Raw genomic sequence first — 27,592 nt, forward strand, 5'->3', positions numbered from 1 at the left:
AAGAAGGAATCAGAGAAGGCTTCCCAGAGGAAAGAACATTTGATTTGGGCTTTGACATCTAGGCAGGAATTCAGTGAAGAGGAAGGTAGGGATTCCAAACAGACAGCACAGCCTAGGCAAAGGTGGGAGGCTGGAAAACTCAGGTCATTGCTAGCTGTAGTTGTCAAGCTGCTCTTTCCCTCAAATAGAACCTAAATCTGCCTTTTCCATCTTCCACCCATTATTCCTAGACCTTCCCTCAGAGTTACGAAGAACAAATCTAACCCTTCCTCAAATACTGGAAGCCAGCAGATTGTGCCCCTCAGTCTTCTCTTTGCTAGGCATTTAAACATCCCCAGCATTTTCAGCCACTCCTCGTATGGTATGATCTTATTGTTTGGGGACAGAGATGAATCTCTGGCAAAAGAGTTTAAAATTTATTTAGGAGGTAAGAGGGAGCCACTGAAGATTTTTGAGCAGAGGAGTAACACAACTAGATCCATGCATAAGAAAGACTATTCTGGCTGTGCTAAGAAGCACAGTTTAGAAAGGGCAGGTCTGGTAGAGGTAGAAAGACTGTTCAGTGACTATTGCAACAGTCCATGAGGGTGGTGACAAGGGTCTATACTCAGGTGATTTGTATTGAGGAAAGCCAAAAGGGATAGATGAGGGAGCTATTTCGAGGCTTCCTGGCTTCAAGACCAGACTACTAAGCCAACCTCTTCTCTGGCTCAGTCTTCTAGCCACATTCCCTAACAAAGAATTAAATTGGCACCTGGCATCTTTGTCCCTGCCAAACCCTAAAGAGAAGTATTGATAAGCCCCAGGTAGGCTTCTATTCCCAGGCCAGCAAGGAATTTGCTACACCAATGTGGGGCTGGAGGTAGACGTGAGGGTGAAGAGTGCTATTTTCTCCTCTTGGTCCTCAGGTTCCACAGACCCTGGAAGAGGAACCATATTACTGCACCCCCATGCCCACCAACAGCCACCTCCCTCCCTCTCCTGCAGAGCGGTCAGGATTCCAAAGCACAGTTCTCCTTGGTGATGCCCAGGCACTGATGCACTTGGGTCTAGAAGAGTGATTGGGAGTGCCTGGAGAGTCATGGCATCTTAGCCATGTTTGACTGCATCACACTCTCCCCCCACTTAGCCTGGTGCAGATATACTTACATTCACACATACATATATCTTCACAAAGAAAAAAAATAATTAATTCTATTCTGATAATTTCTTGACCTCCCTCCCCCTTGAGATAAGCATGATACAAAGCTGGGCTTAGGTCTTACTAATTAATGTACCAGGAGGCAGTCCCCAAGTATTTATTTAAGTGCCTATTCTAAGGGGCTGGTAGGGATAGATCGCCAGACCTGGGGTCAGAAGGACCTGAGTTCAAATCTGGCCTTAGACACTTACTAGCTGTGTGAACCTGAGCAAGTCACTTAACCCTATTTGCCTCCAAAAACAAAACAAATATGTGTCAGGAACGACTCTAAGGTCAGGGGTTAGAAAAAGACAGCGAGACAAGCCCTACCCTCAAGGAGCTTACGTCCTAATAGTGAACGCACACAGGAGAGTAGGGGCCGAGGAAGGGAGCTCTGGTCTAGAGCGTCAGGAGGGCTGTGAGTGGAGCCCCAGGACAGCAGATGGCCAGGCCCCTTTCTATAGCACTGCCAATGCTGCTTTGATTGGTGTTCCCTGAGTGGTAACAAAAGGGGGAAATCTGGGAAAAGGGACACATGCTGGGCAGATAGCTAGGTGTCCACAGTGGCTAGGCCAGCCACCCTCATAGATCTGAACAGGCTCACATACCAAAGTCCACCCTCACCTTTTTTCCCTCTCTACAACCAGTCCTTTTTTTGCTAGACACCCTACTTCAATGCGATGCAAGGCAAATCAACCGGCATTTATAAAGCACCTACTGGCACTGTGTTAAGTGGTAGGAATTTAAGATTTAAAGACAACAACGGCCCCTGCCCTCAAAGCACTTACACAAAGTGAACACAGAAATAAACACAAAATATCTACTAAAAGTTTCCGGAAGGGGAGGGTTGGGAAAGGCCTTGGGTAGGAGTCCATGCTCAAGGGGAGTCTTGAAGGGAACAAGGCTTTCCAAGAGGAAGAGGAGGGGAAGGGAGAGTCCAGGATGAGTCCCAGATTGTGAACTGCCCTCACCCCACCAGGCAACGAGTTGTGACCTTTGCACCATTTAAGAGGATCTGCTAAGGTTAGAAAAGGTGAAACCAGGAGAGGGTAGTGATAGGACATGGGCTCACGGATCCAGAACTGCAAGAGACCTCAGAGAGGCCATCCAGGTCAGCCTCTGGTTTTATAGGCTATGTCAGTCCCCACCCTTATCCCGACTTTCAAGAAATGCCACCAATCAGGCCCAGTCTAATATTAATTACTCATCTTTATATAGCACTTTAAGACTTTTTAAAAAGCCCTTTCTTCAAAACACCCTGCAAGGTAGGTAGTATATCCTCAATTTATAAGGGATGAGGAAAACTCAGGTTAATTGACCCTTGTGGTTAGTAAGTATTGGAGGCAGCATTTGAACCAACATCTCCTGAATCCAGGCCCTGAGTAGAGAATAGGGAAGAGCCCTTCTAGCACCCTCAGTCAAAACAACATTCCACCAGGCTAACCATCCAATTGAAATGTTGGAGGGGGGGGGCATTTAGCCTTCCAATTATACTTTAATTCAACAATCATTTATTTAGTGCCTACTACGTACCATAGGCATGCAAAAGAAAAAAAAAAAGAAAAGTGCTGGCTATAATAGACCTTACTGATAAGAGTAAAACTTTAAAAAAAATTCTTATTATATTTATACAGTACTCTAAGGCAGAGTAGTATCATGGAGAGAACACTGGACTTGGAATCAGAACACACCTGGGATCAAATTCTACTTAAACAAGGTCTCACAGATAGTGAGAACCAGAGGCAAGATTTGAACCCAGATTCTGTGACTCTGGAGCCAGTGCTCAAACAATTTGGAAAAGGCTGCTTGTTTTCTTTTCATATTTTCATTGAGGATGGATACCCTTCATGCATTCATGGACATTTCCCAAAAGGATTTTATAGAGGGTAAAAAGTAGACATGTGTGTTAGTAGTGGCTAATGTCACTTTTTGGGGTAATACTATGGCCTGCGATTTTTTTTTTTCACTCCTTTGATATCTTTCCTTCTCTTGGTTATCTCAAGAGCAGACCCTTCACACAGTCATGGAATTTTAAAACTGAAAGAAGCCATCTAGTCCAATCCATACCTGAAAAACAACTCTACAACATACATCTGCTCAGTAATTTAGCCTTGACATAAGGAACAGTAGTTCTCTATTAATTAGAGCTATCTATGAATGAAATGAGGTACCTCAGAAAGTTGTGAGCTCCTCCTCAGCTGAGGTCCTCAGGCACATGGAATTGACCCAGAACTGAGGGATTTTACATCTAAGGCTCTCCTTCCTCCTAAGAAGCCTGGCTCTGGGTTCAAGTGTTTTGGGGTTCAATCTGGGGGAAATCTGTCCCCCCCAAAGGGAGCCCAACTTTTCTTATATTCTTTAGCTAATTATGCCTCAATAGGAAAGCTATTGGTTTTCTCCGCTACAAAAGAAATGCACCAACAGACTCATCAGAATACATTGATGGATACTTAAATCATGATACAATAACCCATTACTCCTATTATTCTCTCCCAAGAGGCTGAGACTTAAAAAAATCAAAATATGAATCATTTCATGGTGTTATAGAGCACACATTTCTCCTTTGCCTTGGCTCTGAACTGTCTGAACAGTTCCCTCAAGATCCCTAGCTTCTGGCAAGGTAGAGATTGACTTGGCCTCATCTTCTGGTGGTGTGCATCTTTTCCTTTGAGAAGGTGTTTCAGTGGTCACCTCCTTCTTGGCAATGGCACCCAGATCCAGGAGCTCCCTACCTCTCAAACTCAAGGCTCGAAGCACCCACCTCAGGATATATGTTAGTCACCTGTGCTCAGGAGATGGAACACAAAGGAGGAAAAAGGGCAGCTAAGAACTGGAGATAGTCTGAGAAACCCCTTTTTTTTGAAGGGGGTAACTAACCTAACTCTGATCTGGACACACTCCCTCCTCCTGACCTTCAAGGGATTTTGAAGTATCAATGTAGTTGTTCAGTCATTCAGCCATGTCTGACTCTGTATGACTTCGTGGACTTACTGTCCATGGGATTTTCTTGGCAAAGATACCTGAGTGGTTTGCCATTTCTTTCTCCAGCAGATTAAGGCAAACAGGGGTTAAGTGACTTATTCAGGGTCATACAGCTAATAAGTGTCTGAGGTCTGATTTGAACTCAGAGCTTCCTGACGCCAGGTCCAATGTTCTATACACTGAGCCACCTAGCTGCTTCCTAGAAATGTTAAATGAGTGGCAAAGGCAATAATTTAAAATGGAATTATCAACATAAACAAGTGTTTCTTAGTTCTGTGATCATTTGGAAATAGAGCTGATCTGAATGCTCATTTTCCTCAACAAGGAAGAATAGAAATACTTACTATGATGTTTTAAAAGTTGGAGAGACATAGTTTCTGGATAATTAATAATTTTACTAGTCATGCTAGCATATAATTAATAAAAGGGGTCAGCGACACTCTCAAATGCCAAAAACCCCTCATGGAACCCATAGAATGCTTATATGCCCTTGGAAGAGTGGGTGCTCCTGAGGGTGGAAATCAACTCTGATTGATTAGCAATTAATGAGAAAATGAATATTATAATGAGAGGTGGACATATTCTAATGAGGGTCTGGGGTATGGAACTTTTGATCACTCAATTTTGGTCAAAGAGGCTTATCTATATTTACATCACCCCTCTTACAAAAGGGAGAATCCACATTTTCCCAGATCAGTCTGAATAAAACACAATGGGCCAGAATCCATCAGTTCACCTAAACTAAAATTTCTTTACCTTTTGAACAGATCTGAGTTCTCCTTTTCAGTATCAGCCCTACACTTCAAAGGCGGCTTGAGTAATCTACTGGGGCTGATTTCTAAATGAGGAAGTAGAAAAGGAGAAAAACCTTAGTCCTAATTCAATAATTATTTATTAATACAAGAGAGAAATAATTTCTCTCATCAGTTTTTGCTTCTCTTTACTGTGATTGTCTTAAAGATTCGTTGATGATGATGGGGCTTTTGAAAAACTTTTCCTTTAGCAAAGCACAGTGTAGCTTGTAGCAAGATTACAGGGTAATCTCCTTTTCATTATAAATAATGTAAATATCTTTCACAGAAATCGCTGTGGTATAGTGCTCATCCCATTGAAGTTAGAAAGACCCAGATTCAAATCCTTCTGCTAAACTTCTGTGAACCTCAGGTAACTTTCTAGGATTCGTCTATTAAGTCCTAGATTTGGTTAGTAACCTATGTTGCCAGCTCTAGCTTCCATACCAGGGTCTATATTAATGAAATCAGGGATGTGTATCACATTTATGTATTCTGTTTCCCCCTGCCCAATTCCACCCTGCTTCGGTGCTTCCTTCTCTCTTACCAGGGCTCTTGAATCAGCCTTCTCACTGTTCTCAATGTTTGTTCAACCTTCAATCCATTTTACACATGGATACTGGCTTAATCTTTCTAATACACAGCTCTCATCACATCACTCCCCTGCTCACAAAGTTTCAATGGCTCCTTGTTGCCTGCTGCCCTCAACAGGCTCCCACTTACCTGCCTGACTTTATCTTCCACTTCTTCCTTGTCTTTTGCAGCCAAAGTAAACCATTCATTATCCAGCTTATGCTTTTCTACCTCCATTTGTTTCCTTGTGCTGTTCCCTCCTCCTAGAAGACCTTTCTCCTTCCACTTTTCCAGTTTCTAGCCATTGAACTCCTCTCCACCCTTCAAAGCTCACCTCAGATGCCCTCTTCTCTATGGAGCCTTCCCAAACCACCCCATTCAGAAGAATCTCCTCTCCATACCAAAGATTAAATCACTTTGCTTGCACTATTGCGGCATTTATAATGTTCTATCTTGCATCATCATCATTGGTGTTAGTGTCTTATCTCTTCTGCATGACCTTAAGCCCCTTAGGAACCAGGCCTGTGTTTATGTGCTTTTGTATCCCCCTCAGTACCTAGGATAAGGCCTTCCACCCAGCAGTCTCTTAATAAACATTTGTGTGCTTATTTATGTGTATAGACATTTGATTGAACTGCTCTGGTCTGTCTCCACAGTAAGGGGTATTGATGTGGCCAGGACTGCCCTTTCTGAGAGAACCCTACACTTATACCCAATGACATTTTCAAAGTGAATGCCACAGAAGCTAGGTGGTGCAGTGGATAGAGACCACTGGCCTTGGAGCTCCTGAATTCAAATCCGGCCTTACTTATTAACTGTGTGACCCTGGGCAAATCACTTAACCCCATTGCCTCAAAAAAAATTGAAGTAAGGGGGGTGGCGCAGATGACTGATTCTTAAACACTGGGGGAAAAAAGTGGTGAGGAGCCTCCAAGAGTACGCAGAATAGCAGTGGGTATAACCTGAGAAGGCCCTTCACATCCCAAATGTCTTCCTTTTAGGGGCCCAAGTCTTGCAACTTCAAAATCAGTTTCATTTCTTTGCTTTTTGAAACACACACACACACACACACACACACACACACACACACACATCCCTAAGCTTAGGCTTAGCCTCCTTTCATAGCTTTGCTAATGGCAGAGCCTACAAGGTAGTACCCCAACTGAGACTGTCCCCCACACCCCATGTGCTCTCCCTCACCTCCACTTCTTATAGCGCCTGGTTCCCCCCAAGGCTCAGCTCACAGATTACCTCCTCTGAAAAGCCTTTCCTGATCCCACTCTCCCTAGCTGTTAGTGCTTTCTCCTTCGAAATGATTTCTATATATCTTGTATTTACTTATCTGTTTAGACGTTGTTCCAGGTCCCCAGCAGAATGGAAGCTCTTTGAGGGTAAAGACTAGTCTGGTTTTTGTCTTCCTATCCTTCAGGAGCTAGTATAATGTCCAGCACATAGCAGATACTTAATAAATGTTTTCTGAATTGAACTGTTGAATTCTTGCTGTCCAATTTCGCTGAAGACAGACAACTTTGCCACGGAGAAAGGATATGTTAAAAAAAAAAAAAAGAACTCTAGAGGCAATACCAAAGGCAAGAAGAGGGATGAGAAAGGAAAAAAAAACCCAACATCAAGCTCTTTGATCTTAATTCATTTTATTCTACAAAATGCTACTCAGTTTAAATTGAAAAAAGCAAAAAACAAAACAAAAAACTTTTCAATATGTTCTTTCTTCCATAGCAGCAAGCTTTTTCTAACAAGCTTTCTCTTATTTTTTTTGTTTAGTGCAAATACTGTAGGTTTGTATTACAGTAAAATAACAAAACAAAAAACATACAGGGCCAGAGATGCTTCAGGGGCTGAGCAAGCTCATGATCTTCACAACTACACAAAAGGCATGAGCACAGGCCCTAGGCCCTGCCTTGGGCCTCATCCCAGGCAAAAAATCACTATCACTTTAAGAAGGAAACAAAAGAAAAAAAGTAAAACTTCAAACTGATGCTCAAGAAATCGTTTGATTCCCCATAGATCTGTATGAATCTTCTTTGACTTGTTTTGCCTTTCCAGGTCTTTAAAGCAGGCTTCAATGTCTGTCAGTGACGTCTCTAATACACAATGATTTATTATTTTGAACATATATCAAAATATATACAATTCCTTTCTCCTCCCCCATGCCACATAAGATACTCTGATACCTATTCTCTATACACAGATGAGTATTTTCTTTTTCACTATTAATTAACCACACACTAGAATAAATGGAATTGACTTTTAATCACACAGGGAGAGAAAACAATTTCTAGGGAACAGGGCTCTGATCATATTTTCATACCATGCTAGACTTCTTCCTGACCTCTGCCCCAAAGGGAATGAACATCCATTTTTAGACACAAAACCTCTTTGTACATTTTATACAAACACAAGTCACAAACCATTTTAGAAGGAAAAAAAAGCATCATCAGCCTAAAAAAACTTACCAAAAAAAAAAAAAAACCAACCCAGAACTGAGTATTTTAATGCTTTCTTTTTATAGTCAGGTTTAGAATAACACAAAGAAAATGTAAACATTTTAATAAATAATGAAATAAATGTAGATTGCGTTCTCCTTCTGTCCCCCAATGTTTGACCCACCCCTTTAGGATCCTACTGTCACTAGCATGCTAGGGGATTCAGGAAATAAAAACACAAAATGACCCCTTTTTAATTTTTAGGGGGAAAAAAGGAGCATGGGAAGTTATTGTTAGTGGTGGTTAGATTGGGTTTTATTTGTGGGAGCAGTCACACACATACACACATTTGCCTGCCAATAAGGAGATCTTTTAAAAAGAGGGCTAAACAAGCAAATGATGAAGGCTTCAGACAGGTTTGGTTAAGGATTGATTGAAAATGAAGTTGTATCAGCCACAAATTGTCTTACCCTGAACTTATTGTGTGTCCTAAACTATCTCAAGCTAGTCTTGGACTGTACCCCCAAAGCAAAGGTGCTAAGAGAAGAAGCAACAGTATTATCGTATCATAGATTTAGAGCTTGAAGGGACCTCAGAGAACAGTTAGTCTATTGTTTTACAGATGAGAAACTGAGACCAACGGAGGTTGTGACTTGCTCAAAGCTCACAAAGGTAATAATCATGACTGACTCCAAAGCCATTATTCATTCCAGGAGATGAAGCAAAGTGGAGGGATAAAAAATGTCAACTTCAAGAGAAGAGGAGGAAAGCAGAGAGGGAGGGAGAGGGAAGGGAAAGGAAGAGGAGAAAAAGGACGACCAGAGGATCAGAAATTTGGAGCTGTGAAGGATCAGAAGTCTTCTAGTCCAGTCCCTTCATTAAGAGGATGAGGAAGAAGGATGGGAGAGAGAAAAGGGAGAAGATGGGGAAGACAAAGACAGCAGCTACTGTAATGATAACCCTTTCACTTCTAACAAGCTGTTTGACTATTACTGTTGAACCCTAGCAGGCACTACACGATCCCCTCAACTCTAATCTCAGGAAGAGTTAGAGGTAGAAAGGAGGAAACAAATGGTCTTCAGGGTGTCTAGTTAGGGAAGGAAAACTGCCCAGGGGTAAAAAGGGGAGGTGTAGCAGCACTGACTGCTCCTCAAGAAAAGGAGAAGAAACCTTTCATCTCTCCAGAGCATGAGCTGTGGGGAGGACTGCAGCCTGAAGAAGGGCAATGCCACCAGCAGCTTCTGCTTAGCTTTGTTTGTCAAGATTCTTCAGAGAATGACTCAAGACATTGGACCAGAATGGATGTACACAGCCCTCCAGGCAGGCAGAAGAAAATGTTTATTTTTTTCCCCAAAAAAACAAAACCCAATCTTCTTTTCTTGGAACTGGCCCTGGCAATTTCCTACGCTTCACCTAGATCCTCCCTCCCTTCCCCGTCAGTTGGCCCTCCTCAGTCCAGCCGGAGAATAGCTTGTTCTCAGAGAGGTCAGCCAGGCAGCAGAAAGGACTGGGCGTTCCATGCTCTGGCTCAGAACCTGCCCCGGCCTTCTCAGAAAGCTGTGCCCAGCCCAGTCTGACTCCAGACTGAAGAGCTGCCTCACTGACCCCAATACCCTTGGACACTGAGCAGTCCCCAGCCCAACCAGCTCACCTCCAGCACTCCTTTCCAGGAGTCAGCTGACCTAATGCTAACTCCTGCTTGGAGAAATGTGTGTGTATTCCTGTGTAGATGCATCAGTCTCTCTGACTGTTCCCCTGGAAGGAAGTGGTCAGAAAATTGAAGATATTAATCATCACTTAGGTGCAAATTTCATCTTCCCTGAATAAAAACCATTATCTTTGAGAGAGCTCCCACAGAAGAGCAGGTCCTGAGTGGAGAAGGCCTCAAGCTATAAGACCTTCTGAAGGTGTTATATGGGTCACCTAGCTTTGGCCCACAAATGGTCCCAACATGGCTTTCTGTTCAACTCAACAAACGCCCCTGAAGGCAAGGACATCATTTTTATCTTTGTACCCCCATTACCTAATAGTGACTGGGACATAGTAGGTACTTAATAAATATTTGTTGCCTGATTGAGCTAAATATGAAGAATGTAAGCTCCTCAAGGTTAGGGACCATTTTTGCTTCTTCTTTTGCATCCCCAGAGCCTAGTGGAGTTCCTGGCACACAGTAGGTATTGAATAGATGCTTGTTGAACAAATGAATGAAACCCCATGATTCATGCCTATTCATTGTCCAGGGTAGCCTCAGTGGAAGAGACTTTGACCTACCTTCAGGTCAGTCCTGGGCAAAAAAGGAAGTAAAAGATATTTTTTAAGACCAGAAAAAAGCAGCTTCATTTAATATGTATGTATATGCATATAAAAGCAAAGGGCTCCAGCTTGGATACCAATGCAACTAGAGATGATTAACCCTTTAAGAATAAAGCATACCTCATTCACTTTCCACCACTTCATGCTGGGTCTTGGCTGACTCAGGAGCTCTTTGCTTAACTGGAAGTCAGAAACCCAAAACATTCAAGTTCACTTAGGGGATCATGTTCCCAGAGCCGCCTGGACAACCAGGAAGGAGTTTCCAACAGGGCCAGGGAATGTGGAAATGAAATTGGTTTTAAAGCATTTTGCACTGGAGTGTTTTGTTTTAAGAAAAATGTGCATTTTAATGAGATCCCATCCTCTCCCTAACCTAGGTTTTCCCAGCATCTTAGTTAACAACCACACACACACACACACACACACACACACACACACACACACACACATCACCCCAGATGGAAGGGACCATTAGAAAGGAGCTATGTCAAATTCCTAGGTGACCAATGGATGTTGGATGCTCAATCTATATTAGATATGACCATGTAAAGTGATCTGGGTAAGCCAATGAAGGCACTTAATGTCTCCTTGCTCACTCCAGGGTCCAATTTAGAAAGCCTGCCCCCCGCCCCGGGTTTGATTTAAATAAATGTTTTTAAAAATACCACCCAATCTTTGGAGCCTAATTGCCAGCAAGCGGGTCTCCTTCAAAGGAATGCCTCAGTGGGAGTGGTTTTAAACCAAAGGAAAACCTACCTGCCAAGGTGACTGGACCAATTAGTTACTGGTCAGGAGGATTGATAGGAACCAAGTTAATGGACCCAAAAGAGATGTCCCTACCTGACCCCAGGACCAGAGGCTTTAGTTAGAGGGGTGAAGGGAAAGGGGCTAGGCCAGGCAGAAGCTATATTCTCAGTGGAGGCCAGATGACTCTCTTCCCATATATAAAATGAGGCTCTCTGCTCCCCAGTGGCAGCAGGAGGAGAAGGCTTATCTCAGCCATTAGCACTCAGGGGGATCGAACAGATCCGGCCCCACTCTGGTTGAGCAAAATCAGCCCAGTGTCCCCAAGTGTTTGCCACTAGATTGCCTGGACCAGAAGAGAAGGGGGAGGAAGGAGATTAAAGCAGAAAAAACTGTCAATCCACAAGGTAGCAAAGTGCCAGAGGGGACAGGAGCTGTCCTCATCGGTGTAATAACAGAGACAAGTAAGGGCATAGGGGTTGAGATGGTCTGTTGGAGCTTGGGTGCCAGAGAGGGTTGCAAAAAAACATCCTAGCAACTACCTTCTTCCTCCACCCCACCTCTCTCCCCATTCCCTTTTTATCCTAGGCCAATGCTTTATCATGGTGTCTCCCCTCAGTGCTGGGGAGGGGCCGCCTCAGTAGGAATGGGGAGAATTGGCCCACGCTCATTAAAACTCCATGGGTGGCGTCACTCTGAGCGTCTGTAGGGGAAGAGGGTGGAGCCTGGAGAGGGCTGCCTTGATTCCCAGGGGAGGGAGGCCTCCGGAGGCAGGCAGGCAGGCAGGCGGGCAGGAGAGAGAAGGGTCCCTGGCTCAAGTGGAGAGGCAGTAATTATGGGAGACGCCCTGTTCGAGGCAGCAGCGAAGAGGGGGAAGCCAGCGCTGGCACCCTCCTGGCTTTGTTGGCGCTATTCCTGGGTTGGTAATTAAGCATTTTGCAAAGCCAGCTCTGACTGCACGCACACACACAGGCATGCACCCACGGGGAGCCTCTCCTCTCCTCTCCTGCCTCCGCGATCACCTTCATTTTCGAGCAGTCACAGTGGCTGCCTCTCCCCAGCTCTGCACAGAGGGTAGAAAAGGCCAGGGGGCTGGCTCTATCACAAACTCCAGGAGGTAGGGATGGGGCATGTCTCTGGGGGAGCCTTTGGTGGCCTGTTTCCTGGTTTTAGGCCCAGTATCCCAAGCCACACACTTCAGACTCAAGGAAAATCATTTACTCACAGCCCTACCTCCAGAAACAAATAAAGATTCTTATGGGAGTCTTAAGTGCTCAGACCACCCTCGTGAAATGTCCCGGAAGGGTGAGAAACAAAAAAGGGAGAGAAATCGATATAAGGGGAATAAAGCTGAACAGGAATGGTTTGAGTGGGAGGGAAGGCATCAAATGTGCCCCCATGGGGGAAAGGAAGCCATGGAAAGAAACCATCACTCCAAAATACAGTATCAGAAGAAAGGGAAAGCAATGGTCCAGATCAGCTTCAGGGAGATACACGAGTCCACAAAACAGAGTTCTCCCAAGTTTTGAAGGTAACAGGAACTGCCTGTGGGATTAATGAGGGAGTCCCCACTTCATCCACTGGTCTGCCCTGAGGTCCTTCGTACTCCTCACCGCCAGAGTCCACTTCATTCTCCCCAGAGCCAAGCTCTCCTGTAGTGTCCCTCTCTCTGCTGTCACTCACTGCCAGTGTGCTGGTCCCTGGGAAGGAGACAGTGGAGAAGGTGGAGGGTGGCTTCCCTTCATTCCCCTCCAGAGCTGGGAAGGACAGCGCCCAGCTGGGTTACAAAGCCAGGAGAGTGGGAGAGTTCAAGGAGTCTGAAGACTGGTCCCCGCTGCTGCTACTTCTCCGGTGGGCCTTGGAGCATGACTCAGAAGGGGATACGGGGGACTCCTGCTCCAGCACGTTTGGGTAGGTAAAGACCAGGTTGGAGGTGCCTGGGGTGATGGCTGGAGTGGAGGTCACCACAATAGGGGTGTTGAGGGGCTCCTCCCCATAAAAGCCCCCAGCAATGTTGATGGGCTTAATGACGGACCTCTGGGCCTTGTCCAGGGCTGAAGAGGAGGAGGATGGGATCTCTTCTTCCAAGGGCTCTTGCTTCACCACAACAGTACCTACCCCGCTGCCGGGGCGCATGGACTGCAGGCTGTGGGATGGCGGGGTCCGACATTCTTCGGGGCTGATCTTGCACACGGGCCCATGTGCCACCAGCATAAACTCTAGCTTCTCCTTTTCCTTCTGCAGCTCAGCTATCTCCTTCTGCAGCCCTGACTTTTCCTCCTCCAACTCTTCTGTTTCCTGTTGGGAGAAGAAGAGAAATTAAGTGAAGTCAAAGGAAGGAATCCTCACTTTTCCTTCTATGTTCTCAATGTTAACATACCACAGGACCAAAAGATCATAGATCAAGAGCTGCAAGGAACCTCAGAGGTCACCTGGTCCAACCCCCTCATTTTACAGATGAGGAGATTGAGGCCCGAGGTCACACAAGTAGTAAGTATCCAGAGTCAGGACTGAAATCTGGGCCCTGATTCCAGAGGACCATGGTACAATGTCTCAGTCTAGACTCAAGGGTAACCACTAACAATTTCTGTGGACCCAGACACAAATCAAAGAAACATGGTGTCTTAAGAGTTGGAAGGAACCCTATAAAGACATCTCATTTAACATGGATCTGAAGAAGACTGCCCAGATGAATCAGGAGAGACCTGCTACTGATTCCACCCTCCTTTTCCACCTTTGTCTCATAACACACCCCCAATGCCCTAAGCCAAAGTCAACTGCTCTCTAACACACTGTTCTCTATGCCTAGAATGCCACACCCACCCCTCTTTCCCTGTTGAATTCTTACCATCTGTTCAACAACAGCTCAAATCCCACTTCCTCCAATGAAGCCTGCCCTGATATCCCCATTGGTAATGACTTTCCCCTACGACCTCACATTGCACTTTATTTGCAACCTTCAAATGAGCTTGTCATGTTTGTATTCCAATTTTCTGTGTATGTACCTTACCAGGCTAATACCCTACTAGACTGTAAGTTCCCGTCATGAAGAGGTCATGTAAAAGGATTGGACTAGATAATCTTGAGGTTCTTCTAAGTTCTAGATCTGTTATCCTTTATTTTATGATCCTATGTTATATCTAAGCTTTGTTTTTCTCTCAGAGCCTAGCCCACAGTAGGTGGTTAATTAAAGTCTTTTGGCTGAATGAATGAATGAACACATGAATGAATAAGAGCACCCCACTTCACCATCTTGGACCCAAAGTTAAGGATTCTAAAACACCTGGAAGATAAGATACTTCTTATCTCCAAAGTCCAATCTAGGTTAGCACACCAAATGGGAGAAAAGGGTATTTGGAAGAGAGAGAAAAATGTTGTCTCCTAGAATAATCATGAGACATCCGTTGCCAGTATATGGCGATGCTTTATTGAGTGAGGTCATAGGATCACAGTTTTAGAGGTGGAAGGGACATCACAGGACAACCAGTCAAATCTTCTCATTTTACAGATGAGGAAACTGAGGCCTAGGGAGGATGATCGAATTTCTCAAGGTACTAACAGTAGTATATGTCACAGAGGGATCTCCAGTTCAATGTCCTATGTGCATCACAAATTCATCATATTTAAAACGAGAGCTGAAAAATCAGTACCTTCTGGGAATCTACCCTTTTCTTCCTATGTTCTATCCTCCCTCCCAACTGCTATCCTCAAACCCAAATTCACTTTCTCTTTCAGGCAGCTGATGGAGTAGTGGTTAGAGCGCTGTGCCTGGAGTCGGGAAGACCTGAATCCAGCCTCAGACACTTACTAGCTGAGTGACCCTGGGGCAAGTCATTTAACCTCTGTTTGCTTCAGTTTCCTCAATTGTAAAATGGAAATAATAATATCACCTACCTCTCAGGGTTGTTGTGAGGATCAAATGAGATAATATTTGCTGAAAAACACTTAGCACAGTACCTGGCATATATAAATGTTTATTCTCTCCCTGTTCCCTTCATTTCCTCCCCAGTTCCATCAGAATGGGTCTCAAGATTTCATTTCGGAAGTCAACACCTGTTCTTTACCTTTCAAGGTTCATCATATAGCCAGATAAGATATATCAAGAAATCTCTAAGGGAGTAAATACCAGCCTACTCCCCTCTCTACATGCTGCCCTGTGCCTCCACCCAATGCAAACTCCTATTTAAGGAAGGGTAGTAGACAAGAGTCATACAAAGCAGGACGTGAAGGACAGTTACAGGAGAAAAGAAGTTTCCACCTGCCTCAAGAGTTTGACAAGAGTCATGGGCTTATGAGAGGTTTCCTGTGGAGGATGCGGCCGAGGGACCTGTGAGGGGAAGGGAGGGGCAAGGTGCATGGCCTCAAAGAGGAACATGGGGACTTTGCAAGGGTTTACTCTAGGCTTTGGAGGGTCAGGATTCTCTGAGGACCAGGACAATGTCAATTTTCTGAGGTCAGGGACTGTTTTGTTTTGATCTTTGCAGCCTTGGCCCCCAGCAGGTGCTTAATTAATATTTGTCAGATTGAAGCAATGGGGCTCTAGAGTCAAGTCCCACTCTCGCTAATTACTACTTTTGTAACCTTTGGGCAAGTGACTTATCCTCCCTGGGCCAAGGTCTTCTTATGTGTAAAATGATGAGGAAATTGAACTAGATGGCCCTAAGGTTCCTTCCAGCTCTAAATCTGTGATTTTATGAATTAACTGAATTGGGATTTGTGGGGAAGAACATAATTGGAGAGTGGAAAGTTTTCAGATACCAATAAAAACAATGTCCAGATACCAAGATAAAGACTAATCACCTCTGCCTCCCATGTGACCTTGGACAAATCATGTACCTACCCTGGACCTCAGTTTCCTCATCTATCAAACTAGGGTTTGCTTCTGAATCTTTAAGCTCTGGAGCTCTGATGCAACATTCCTAAATGACATGGTTCCATCCTTATGTCATCCCCTTCTCCACCCCATCCCCACCTTCTCTACCCATTCCCATGAATCTACTATCATGGATTTGCCCACTCACTTAGAGTTTGAAGAAAAAAGCATCCTCATGCAGTCTCTGACAATAGCTCTGCCATCTAATCCTGAAAACTCAACACTGCAGAATTCACTTGGGAAAGAGTCATCATTGAAGGGCCCCATGGACTCCAGGAAGAGGCAGGGCAGATGGAACCCTAGATTTGGACTCAGGACATGGGTTCACAATCTGACCCTCTCACTTCTTACCTCTGTAATTCTGAGCAAGTTCCTTCAGCTTTCTGTATCTAGGCCTTCTCATCTAGAATATGAGGAGGTTGGAGAGCTGCCTAGTGTAAAACACTTCATGTGTAAGGGTATCTCTCATGCCAAAAGAGATGTACCCAGGATGTACTCTCCTTCCCATAGACATGTTTAAATGAGGCTAGAAGGATCTGGACCCAATCCAGATATTCTGTTCTCTCTTCTTAGAGGGTGGAGCTATAGACTCTTTAACTGGGATGATGTTGAGACTGGTTAGATCAAAGGTCAGGGAGGGAAAGGTCATGGACACCCAAGAGCTTGGGTGATTAAGGAGCTAGAGAGAGTGACTCACAAGGTCAGAATGGAAGTGCCGAGACCACAGAGAAAGGCTCATGTGACTTGGTGTGGGGTGACGTTAGGTTGTTCATGCCAACAAAGGACATGAAGGATTTAAGGTGCACAGTCATAGAATATGACTCATCTTTGTCAAAAAATGGAACCCAAACTCTGGAGTCTAGGGAAAACATCTTTTTACTGACCTTAGACTGGGAGAGAAGCTCTACTTGAGGTAGCCCCTAACATTTGAGGTGTTTAGAAATGGAGGGGCCTAAATTATGGACAGCAGGCTGACCATGGGAAGAACCAGGCTTACACTGGCTCTTGAAGGCTGGAAATTTTTCTTTTTTTTGGTGAGGGCAATTGGGGTTAAATGACTTGCCCAGAGTCACACAGCTAGAGAGTGTTATGTGTCTGAGGCCGGATTTGAACTCAGGTCCTCCTGACTCCAGGCCAGTGCTCTATCCACTGCACCACCTAGCTGCCCCAAGGCTGGACATTTTTATATTAGGGTAGGCCCATGCCATCACCTGCTTTTAGGATTGACAGATTCCTGAGGTTTAGAGAGGATGAGGTGTCAGAGCAGTGAGCCTAGCGCCTTTCGCCACAAGCAACAGTTCTTACCGCTTGTAGCTTCTCAGTCAGCTCCCGGCGTCGGTTACGGCACTTAGCCGCTGCCAGCTTGTTCCGCTCTCTCCTAATTCTTCTTTTCTCTTCTTCTTCGGGAGATAGCTAGATGTGTGGACAGAAAGAAGAGGAGAAAATAAAGAAGTGACAAACAATAAGAATTGGGCCAGTCTCCAAATTGTTTTTTCAGAAGGCAATATTTTAAACCAGATAGAAACCAGGAGAAGCTGCATAGGAAGGAAGCCAGACCAGAGTTCAACAGGGAGAGGTGTTTCACTTGAGACCACAGTCCCAGGCTCTTTCACAGCTAGGAGTGAGTAGTTCACTAAATATACATGAAGAGGGAGATGTCCAGCACTGAAGAAGAGAACAGCATCTGCTCTTGTCAGACCAGGTGAGATGACATATTTTGTCATGTCATCCCCTGATGCTTTGCCAAGAACAAAGAGTAAAAGCCAGGAATGCATACTGGAGAGATTTCCACTCACTGCCTGGCCTGACCCCACCTGCATAAGCAGCTTTTTCCAAACTCTAACTAATTATCCCTCCCAGCACCCATGTCATCCCTGCCAGATTCATTATCCCCATTTGGCAGATGAGAAACCCAGCCCTAGAACCCCTGGAGGAGCAACACCACCACAAGGAATCTCTCCTGGTTCCACTGGGGTCCAGCACATAGGGGATGTATCAGGACAGTCACCTTGGGATGCTACCTACACTTAAACCTTCCTTAGACCTTCACTTGAGAGGATCTGTCACATGCTCTGGGAGAAAGTCCTGGATATGTATGATTCAACTCAAATGAGGCTACATGGGACAGTGGAAAAAGAGCCCTGGATTTGGAGTCAGTCAGAGGCAATGGGTTCTGATTCTTACCTTTGTCCCTTACTACCTCTGACCTTGGGAAATCTACATCCTATCTAGGCCTCAGTTTCCTCAACTGTAAAATGGAAGAGTTGGATTTCATGGTCTCTGCAGTCCTTTCCAGCACTAGATCTATGATTCCATTATTGCACACCTATTATGTTCCCAGGGCAGCTAGGTGGTGAAGTGGATAGAGTCATGAAGACTCATCTTCCTGAGTTCAAATCTGGCCTCAAATACTTACTAGCTGTGTGACTTTGGGCAGGTCACTTAACCCTGCTTGCCTTAGTTTCCTCATCTGTAAAAATGAGCTTGAGAAGGAACTGGCAAATCACTCTAGTATCTCTTGCCAAGAAAACCCCAAATGGGGTCACAGTGAGTTGGACATGACTAAACAGCTTTTTCATTAATACTAATACTACTACTACTACTAATGGTGATATTAATAATAATAATAGCTTACATTTATATACTCCTTTAAGTCAACAAAATGTTTTGCATACATTATGTCACTTAATCAACAAATACTCACTGAATAAAACACTCGGCTAAGGCTCCAGGCACTGTTGGGGACTTTGCTTTAAAGGAATGTGGCCACAACTTAGTGACCTCTAAGGACCTGAATCATCCTCACTGGGCACTAGATGTATGAGACTGCTGCCCACTCCCAGGAAGCAGCTGGCATTCTGGTCAAAGGATGTAGTGCAGTGTCCACTCTGACAGCTGTCCCATCGGAAGGTAAACTCCTTAGACAGCTAATAAAAAAGCATCCCTCCACTTCACAAACAGAAGTGGGTAGACCACAAAAGCAGAATCAGGCTGTTTTTCTTCATTATGACAAAGGATTCAATGGGAGGATGGGAGGAGAACATTTATAGAAATGATAACGATGTAAGCACAAAAGCATTCAATAGCTCTTGGGTTGTTGTTTTTGTTAAGAATGCAAGCTCCTTGAAGACAGGGAATTCGTTTTGACTCTGTATTCCCAGAACCTACCTAGTACAGGACTTTGCACATACTTGGTGCTTCATAAATTCTTGCTGGTTGACTGACCAAGCTGAATTGATCATTTGGTTCAAGGCTCAGTTCCCTGATAGTTCAGGAGAATAAAACAGAAAAAGCTACATTACAGTCCCCACAACTATCTGGATTCTTCACTCCATGGTCCTCTTCAATAAGACTGACCAATGCATCAGAGGACATGGCTTGCTAACCCTAAACCTCATGCCCCCATACAAACAATTCAATTCAGCAGTCATTTAATGTGCACTACTATGGGCTGAGCATTGCAGCAGGCACTGAAGAATCAGACAAAGGCAATCCTGCCTCTGTTCAGCAGAAGTTTACGTTCTACTGCACAGTCTACGATCTAGGTACATGACCCTATCATCCTCACTCAGGCTGAGACCCTCAAAGACCCAGCACTGATGGTACTCGACTACATACCCCTACCTCCAAGTCAAAGTATCTCCAAGAAAATATGTGAGGTCATTGCCTGGACATGAAGGCACTCTGCAGGTACAGAGGAAGGTGAAGAGGGAGTGAAGCACACAGTGTGAAGAGGTGAGAAGAGACAATACTAACACCACCCAAAAGCTACACCCAGAAGCACCTGGGACCCCTTGTCTACTGCAGCCTCCTCAGATATGTAGCTTAAGTAGATGCTTGCTGACTTGACTCTCTGGCTCTCCAATTACCCACAGGGGCAGCTAGTCGGTGCAGTGGATAGATCACAGGCCTCAAGTCAGGAGGACCTGGGTTCAAATCCGGTCTCAGACACTTACTAGCTGTGTGACCCTGAGCAAGTCACTTAACTCTGTTTGCCTCAGTTTCCTCATCTCTAAAGATGAGTTTGAGAAGGAACTGGCAAATTACTCCAGTGTCTTTGCCAAGAAAAGCCCAAATAGGGTCACCAAGAGTCAGACATGACTGAAATGACTCAACGACAGTGAGCTTTGCCTAAGGGTTTGCTATGGCTAAGGTCTGCTCCCACCCCTACTCTCCACACATACTTTTGCTTTCTGCCAGGGTGGCAAAGATTTTACAGCAAAAAAAATCCATCCTCTAGCACTCAATCTGACGATGAGCCTCCCCATATAAACTGCCAATGGTATCTAACTAGAATGATAATAATACTAGTAACTGTAATAGTAGTGATGCCATACATACACCAGATCATAGGCTCATAGATTTACAGCTAGAAGGAACTTCAGTCTTCTAAGCCAACCCTCCCCTTCATTGTACAGATGAGGAAACCAAGGCCCAGAGAGGCAAAGGGATTTGCCCACAGTCACTCAGCTAGCAAGTGACCAGACATGAGTTCAAATCCTCTGACTCTCAAACCAAAGCTCTTTCCATTGTACCACACTGCCTCCTCTATAAAGGGCCGTCACATCCATCCTCTCACTTGATGTCACACCAGCCCTGTCAGGCAGGCAGGAAAGGTCTTATCATCCCTATTTTATAGACAAAGACATTAGGGCCAAGTTGAGTCAAGTGACTTGTCAAGATGACACAATTCATAAGTGGCAGAGCATAGTTTCAAAACCAGGTCTTCTAACTTGCAGTTGGGTAGTTTTTTCCATGTGTGGTATAGATGTTTGGAGTATTCCCTCAATCGCTATCCTTCCAGTCTCTCAAGTTCATGACCTCGGCGTTGTCCTAGCCTCCTCACTCTCCGTCACCCTACCCACCCAAGCAGTTGCCAAATCTTGTTGATTCTATCTCACAACATATGTTGTTCTCTCTCCCAATGGATAAAGCTGCCATCTTAGTACAGGGCTTCATCACCTCTCACCTGGATTATCCCAACAACCCCTTAACTGATGCCTCTCCTTGCTCCCATCCATCCTCCATGAAGTTGCCAATGTAATTTTCCTCAAGGGCAGATCTGACCATGTCACACTCCTAATAGTCAGCAAGCTCTAAGATTAAAAAGAAACTCCTGTCTGTGACCTTTAAAGTTCTCCAAAACCTCATCCTCTAAGGACTACTCTCTATTTAAACTGGCCTTTTTGCTCTTCCTCCCACAATACTCTCCATCTCCTCTCTACATGCTTTACCCTGACCATCTCCCATGTCTGTCTATGCACTCCCTCATCTTTGCCTCACTTCCTTGCACACTCAGCTCACTACTGATGACACAAAGCCTTTCCAGATCATCCAACTGCTAGTGCCCTCTGCCTCTAAACTACCTGGTAGGCACTTGGTATTTATTCAATACATACTTATTAATGGACGTGTTGTTTCCCCACAGCAGAGTGTTAACCCTCCCTGAGGGCAGGGACTGTTTGATTTTTGACTTTGTGTCCCCAACACCTAGCATAGTGCCTTTAGAAGGCACCTAATAAATGCTGGTTGGTTAACTGATTAAACAAAGCCTTTTCTAGATGGGATTAGAGGGCCTCTGAGGTCCCTTCTACCTCTGAGATTCTAGTACATGGTGAGTTTAAAGTAAGCATCTGGGCCCAGGTTACAATGGAAGAAGTGTCTCCTCTGACACTTGAGTTTGGGCTGGAAGGGGCTTTGAGGAGCATCACCAATGCCTTGAGATATTCAGTCCCAGTCTTTGCTCTATAGGAGGTTGGCAACTTTGGGGGGTATCAGGTTGAAACAAGTTTAGCAGCAGCAGGGACATTATTATTATGTTCTTAATTCTTCAGTATTGGCCTTATTTAGGTACTGTACAGAAGGTAGCAAACTGTTCTCACCAGATCATGATCCTAACAGGAGTTGGCCCAAAGTTCCCTAAAAGAGACTCAAAGCTGTTCATCTTTTCAGGTTCTTGCAAATGCCCACCTTTTTGAGTATGACATCAAATGAGATCGTGGATACAAAAGCCCTTTATAAACTATAAAGCTGTGTGTGTGCATGTATATGTATATAGACATACATGTGTCTATATATACATATGGCACATACACATGTGCTTATTATTACTATTAGAGAGGTATCATGGCATTGTGGACAGTAGCAGGAAGACATGGATTCAAATCCTACCTCTGACACTGGTCATGTGACCCTGGGCAAATCATTTAAACTCTCCGCACCCCTCTGAGACCATTAACTACAGAACTGTTGCCAATATATTGTGGTATAGTACGAATTCCTGGGAGTTCCCTATACCAGTGGAATCATAGGTCTGGTCCCAAATAAATTATTACTATTATTTTTATTATCATGACTAGGCACTATGTTCTTCTATGTGTTGTGTGAGCACCATCCTAGCTAAGCTTAGACAGATTCATCACCAGACCAGATATAGGATGAGGTTTGGGTTTTTACCCCCGCAAGTCTCAAAGACCACCTACTAAGTAAGAGAGAAGTTGCCATCTGGTTTGGTGAGGGGACTGCCCTGACACCGAAAAAACAACACACCCTTGAAATGTTCAAACACAAGCAGTCCAAAGGGACGGTTTTGGTGGCATCTTCACCACCATTTCAGTTCATCCCTTCCACAAGTCCCCAGATCCTGGAAGAAGTTTGGCCCAGAGATCTCCAGCCTGCTCCCAACCTTTCAAAACCCCAGTCTTGGGAGGTGTGCAGCAAGTTGTGGGAGCTGTCAACATACGAAGTATCCAGGGAACATGAGATCAACGCTGTCAGAGCGTGTGTGTGTCAGCACTAGAGCCCTACCCACCCACATGCTGTACGCACCCTCCCCTCAGAGCCCCAGGCCTCTAGAAAAAAAGCTCCTGGAACACAAGCCGGTGCCAGACCCAGCTCCCGCTGAAGCGCCCCTCCCAGGTGATGGGATCACAGGACACCAGCAGTGCAACCAGAAGGAACTTTAGTCCAACCATGTAGTTCCACCCCTCCCTTTTACCGATAAAGAAACTGAGGGTCAGAGAAAGGTAACTTGCCCAAGGCCACCACAGGAATAACTGGAATTTGAACCCAGGTCCTCTGACTTCAGATTCAACATTCCTTCCACGGTGCCAGGCATGAGGGCCTGGGGATTTTGTTAACCAAGCTGACTTATCCATTTCTTCCTGGGGTTTGCTTCGGGAAAGACAAGCTCACCGATATCCAGGACGCAACTGCATTTCCTCTGTGGTAGATCCCTTCTGGTGCTTCCTGGGGTGATCAAGAGGGAACTGAGTCCAGTGGAAGAGCCATTTACTTTGAGGCAAGGAAACCTTATGAGATGGAATGGAATGGAAATCTATATGGGAAAGGACAGACAGGACAGGACAGGACAGGACAGGATAGGATAGGATAGGATAGGATAGGATAGGATAGGATAGGATAGGATAGGATAGGATAGGATAGAAAAATAGAGAACAGAGCGAACTCTGGAGCCAGAGAACCTGGGTTCAAATGCCACTTCAGACTACACACTATATGGGCGAACTTGGGTAAGTCATTTAACCTCTCTAAGCTTCAGTTTTCTCATTCATAAAATAAGGAGTTTGGGCTACATGGCCTCTCACAGAGCTGTAAAGGACCCTACAGATCCCGTAATACAACCCTAAATAGAATGTAAGCTCCTTGAGGGCAGGGAATATTTTGTTTTTCACTTTCTATCTCCAGCACCTGGTGCCTACCAAGTATTTAACAAATTCCTGCTGAAAGAAGACAATCCCCTCACTTCACAGATGAGGAAACTGAGGCTCAAATAAGTGAAGAGGCTTGTCCAATGTCACCCACTCAGTTAGTGACAGAACTGAGACCAGAACTCAGGTCTCCTGACTACCAGTCCAGTGATATTTCTACTCTCCCTGATAAGAGATGGTTCTGGTTTCTAGCTTATGACAGATCATCAGAAAATGCCTCTTGTTCCTTCCCTTCCTCTCACAAACAAATAAAAGTCTCCAGCCAGATTGTATTAGGGTGTTAGTGTGAGTTAGGCATCACTCATAGTGAGGAAGCGAATGTTATTCAGCATCTTCCCGCCATGGTCCCCTGCAGCCCTAGGGAGTCAATGCCTCTCCCAGGGGGCCTGACTCATCCCCGGGGTCATTTATGTCCTGGGAGAGTTTGGCTCACCAACATCTGTAAAATCTTTTGAGGTCCATGGAGAAAAGCACATTAATAGGAGATTGCAGACCCTGAAGGGTGGCTCAATTACAAGAGACCTCATTGGAAACATCAGGGCATGTAGCAAATGAAGCCTGATTAATATTAGCTGCCCTGTCTGACGTGCACTGTGTTTAATCACTATAATAGATCACAGAAATACAAAAAGTCTGAGCTCAAAAGGATCTCAGGGCCACAAAGTACAATCTGAACAGGAATCCTGGCTGCCACATTCCTACCCAAGTTTTCATCCAAGACTTTAAGACCTCTGATGAGGGAGAACTCACTACCTCCAAAAGTGAGGGAATCCACCACTTCTCAAAGCCACCCATACACTTTTGGATACCTCTAATAGCTAGCTCTAATTTACTTCCATTAAATTAATACCTCCCTCACTGGAACGAAATTCCTCTCTTTGCTCCTAATTCTTCCCACTGGGGGCTGACAAGTCTACTTTCTTTCCGCACTATGAATAACTGAAGGTAGCTATCATATACCACCTCCCCTACTCCCCAGCCAAGTCTTCTCTTCTCCTCTTGTGTCCCCCCCCAGTTTTTTTCAAACAATCCTCATGTAGCCTGCTGTCAAGGTCCTTGACCATCTTAATTATCACCCTAGTAATGTCTATTTTCAAATGTGACTTTTGGAGTTTACTTTGCAAAGATACTGAAGTGGTCTACCATCTCCTTTTCCAGCTCATTTGATGGATGAGGAAACCGAGGTAAGCAGGATTAAGGGACTTGACACAACTAGTAAGTGTCTGAGGTCTGATTTGAACTCAGGAAGACTCATCTTCCTGACTGCAGGCCTGGTGCTCTATCCATTGTACCACGTACCTGCCCTCCCTATAACCCTGCTGGGATACATATATGGTCTCCCAGGGAAGTACTGGTCTCTTAGGAGAAACAAACTCCGTAATTCCAAATAATGCTGAAAGCATCGATGATCATGGCCAGGTGACCTCTATTCCGCTCTCAATGAAAGGACAGGTTCATAAGCTGCTCAGAGTGAAGAAGGACCTAGGGTTGACCCCCCTCCAAAAGATGTCTATGAGTGGGCATCTCAAGGAGGTGCCCTAGTCTGCCAGGTGGGGATGACTGCCCTGGCCTGGTGTTAGCAGTGTCAATGCAATGTGACAGGGAACCAAGCTGGGGAGGCGTGTGGCCAGGCTTCAAGGGAAAGATGCCTCCTCGGGGGAGCAGGGCCTCCAAACCTTTGTCTCCTGGGGCAGCGTTTACACAAGCTGGCCTGGAAGGAACTCTCACCTCAGCTCTACCTTTCAGGATCTTTTTCTTCAGGATCTTCAGAGCTTAACTCAGATGTCACCTCCTCCATGGAGTCTTTCTGAATCCCACCCTAGTTGTGGGTGCTCTGTCTCACTTATTCTAATTCATTTGCATTTATTTATCTGTGTATGTGTTATATTATGTGGCTCAGCAGACAGTGCGATGGGCCTAGAGTCAAGAAGACCTGAGTACAAATCCATCCTCAGACACTTACTGTGTGACCCTGGGCAAGTCACTTAACCTCTGTTTGCCTTAATCCACTGGAGCAGGAAATGGCCAACCACTCCAGTATCTTTGCCAAGAAAACCCCACGGACAGTATGGTCTGAATGACTAAACAAACAACAAAAATATGTTATCTTACCCTCAAAGAATGTAAGCTTCTTGAGGGCAGCAACCATTTCATTTTTGTCTTCATATCTCTAGTATCTGGCACAGTTCCTTGCACATTGTCAGCGCTTAAAAAATATTTGTTGAACAATAATATTCCCTCATAGGTATACAGTACTTTAAAGTTGCCAAAGCATTTTAGAGGCAGCTAGCTGGCACAGTGAATAGAGCACGGGGCCTAGAGTCAGAAAGACCTGAGTTCAAATCTGGCCTCTGATACTAGCTGTGTGTCACTGACCCTCTACCTGTCTCAGTTTCCTCAATCATGAAATGACCATAATAATAGTACCTACCTCTCAGGGTGGTTGTGAGAATCAAAAGAGATAATATTTGTAAAGCACTTAGCCAAACGCCAAGCACCCAATAGGCACTTAATAAATGCTTGTTTCCTTACTTCCTTTATACATACATTTTATCACTTGATCTTCATGACAGCCCTGTCAGGTAGACACTATTTTAGCCCCTTTTTATTTTTATTTTATTATTATTTTTTTTCTGGCTAGGCAATGAGGTTAAGTGACTTGGCCAGGGTCACACAGCTAGTAAGTGTTACGTGTCTGAGGCCAGATTTGAACTCAGGTCCTCCTGAATCCAGGTGCTCTATCCACTGCGCCACCTAGCTGCCCCTTTAGCCCCTTTTTAGAAATGAGGAAACTGGGGATCAAAGAGATTAGAAGAGTTGGTCAGAGTTACATACAGCTAGACTGGGAAGCTAGATTGGACTGAGTCCTATCGCCATGTCTAATAGTATCCACTATGCCATATATCCTCTGGAATGAATTGAATTGAAAAAAAATTTTTTTCCTTTCATCATAACATCATATATTCAGAGCTGGAAGGTACCTCAAAGACCAGCTAGTCCAAAGGCATCATTTTACAGATGGGGAAACTGAGGCCCCATGAGGTTAAGTGACTTACTCAAGGTCAAAAGAGTAGTAAATTTTAAAGATGAGATTTGACTCCAACCTCCAGAGCCAGCACACTTCTCCATCATATTTTACTCCACATACTATTAGAACATTCAGCAGTGGAGAGAAATGGGGAGGGGGAGAAGGATCAAATCCGTACTCTGACACTATCTGTGTCTCCTCAGGCAAGCTACTTCCCCTCAGTGAGCCCCATTTTCTTTTGTTTCTTTTTTTTCTTTTTTGGTGAGGCAATCAGGGTTAAGTGGCTTACCCAGGGTCACACAGCTAGTAAGTGTCTGAGACTGGATTTGAACTCAGGTCCTCCTGACTCCAAGGCCAGAGCTCTATCCACTGCACCACCTAGCTGCCCCCAGGCCTTACTTTCTTTACACATAAAATAACAGGGATGGAGACTGGCTGACCTTTCAGGCTGCTTCCAGCCATTGGTCACCGTAGCAGATCCAAGTCTGGACCCTGGTAAACAATGTGTTAAACTCGTACCCTCAACCTGTGCCTCCTTTTCCTTTGGAATGTGGAAAATTTGATGCTGACCCCCTTCATAAGGATACTTAGAAAGCAGCTCATAAAACTGCCTGACACACACTTTGAAAATTGTCTAAGAGCTCCATAAATGCTCAACAGTGACCATTTCCTGGATCCTCGAGGGCGTGGAGACACTGTAGGGCTCTGCCCTCTGCATACTCACTGAGTCCAGTCTGACCAAGACACCAAACTGGAAGGCCAGCCAGCCCCTCTAAAAACCACAGGCTCCCATAGGTGGACGTGCCAATCGTTTAACAAGTCCCGGGTCCCCCTCAGAGTCACATGGAGCCCCTGATTTACATCATCCTTCTAACGGTTGCTGCCATCCTCCTGGGATGCTGAAGCCACACCACCCCAAGAAGAAAGAGGGCCTGTT

General features: G+C 44.9%; 1 protein-coding gene across 2 annotated transcripts in view; it reads right to left on the reverse strand.

Moving 5' to 3' along the window:
- Positions 1 to 12,230: 12,230 nt before the first annotated feature.
- Positions 12,231 to 27,592, reverse strand: part of FOSL2 (FOS like 2, AP-1 transcription factor subunit) — a 30,925-nt gene continuing 15,563 nt past the window's right edge. For both annotated transcript variants that reach the window (XM_020983775.2, XM_020983776.2), the window contains exons 3-4: positions 17,206 to 17,313; positions 12,231 to 13,325 (exon numbers count right to left, since the gene is read on the reverse strand). In XM_020983775.2, coding sequence (XP_020839434.1) covers positions 12,810 to 13,325; positions 17,206 to 17,313 — 624 coding nt within the window. In that variant the 3' untranslated portion in view covers positions 12,231 to 12,809. The remainder of the gene's footprint in view (positions 13,326 to 17,205; positions 17,314 to 27,592) is intronic.

Source organism: Phascolarctos cinereus, unplaced genomic scaffold (genome assembly GCF_003287225.1).
Source record: "Phascolarctos cinereus isolate Bilbo 61053 unplaced genomic scaffold, phaCin_HiC Scaffold_2;HRSCAF=192, whole genome shotgun sequence".
NCBI lineage: Eukaryota > Metazoa > Chordata > Mammalia > Diprotodontia > Phascolarctidae > Phascolarctos > Phascolarctos cinereus.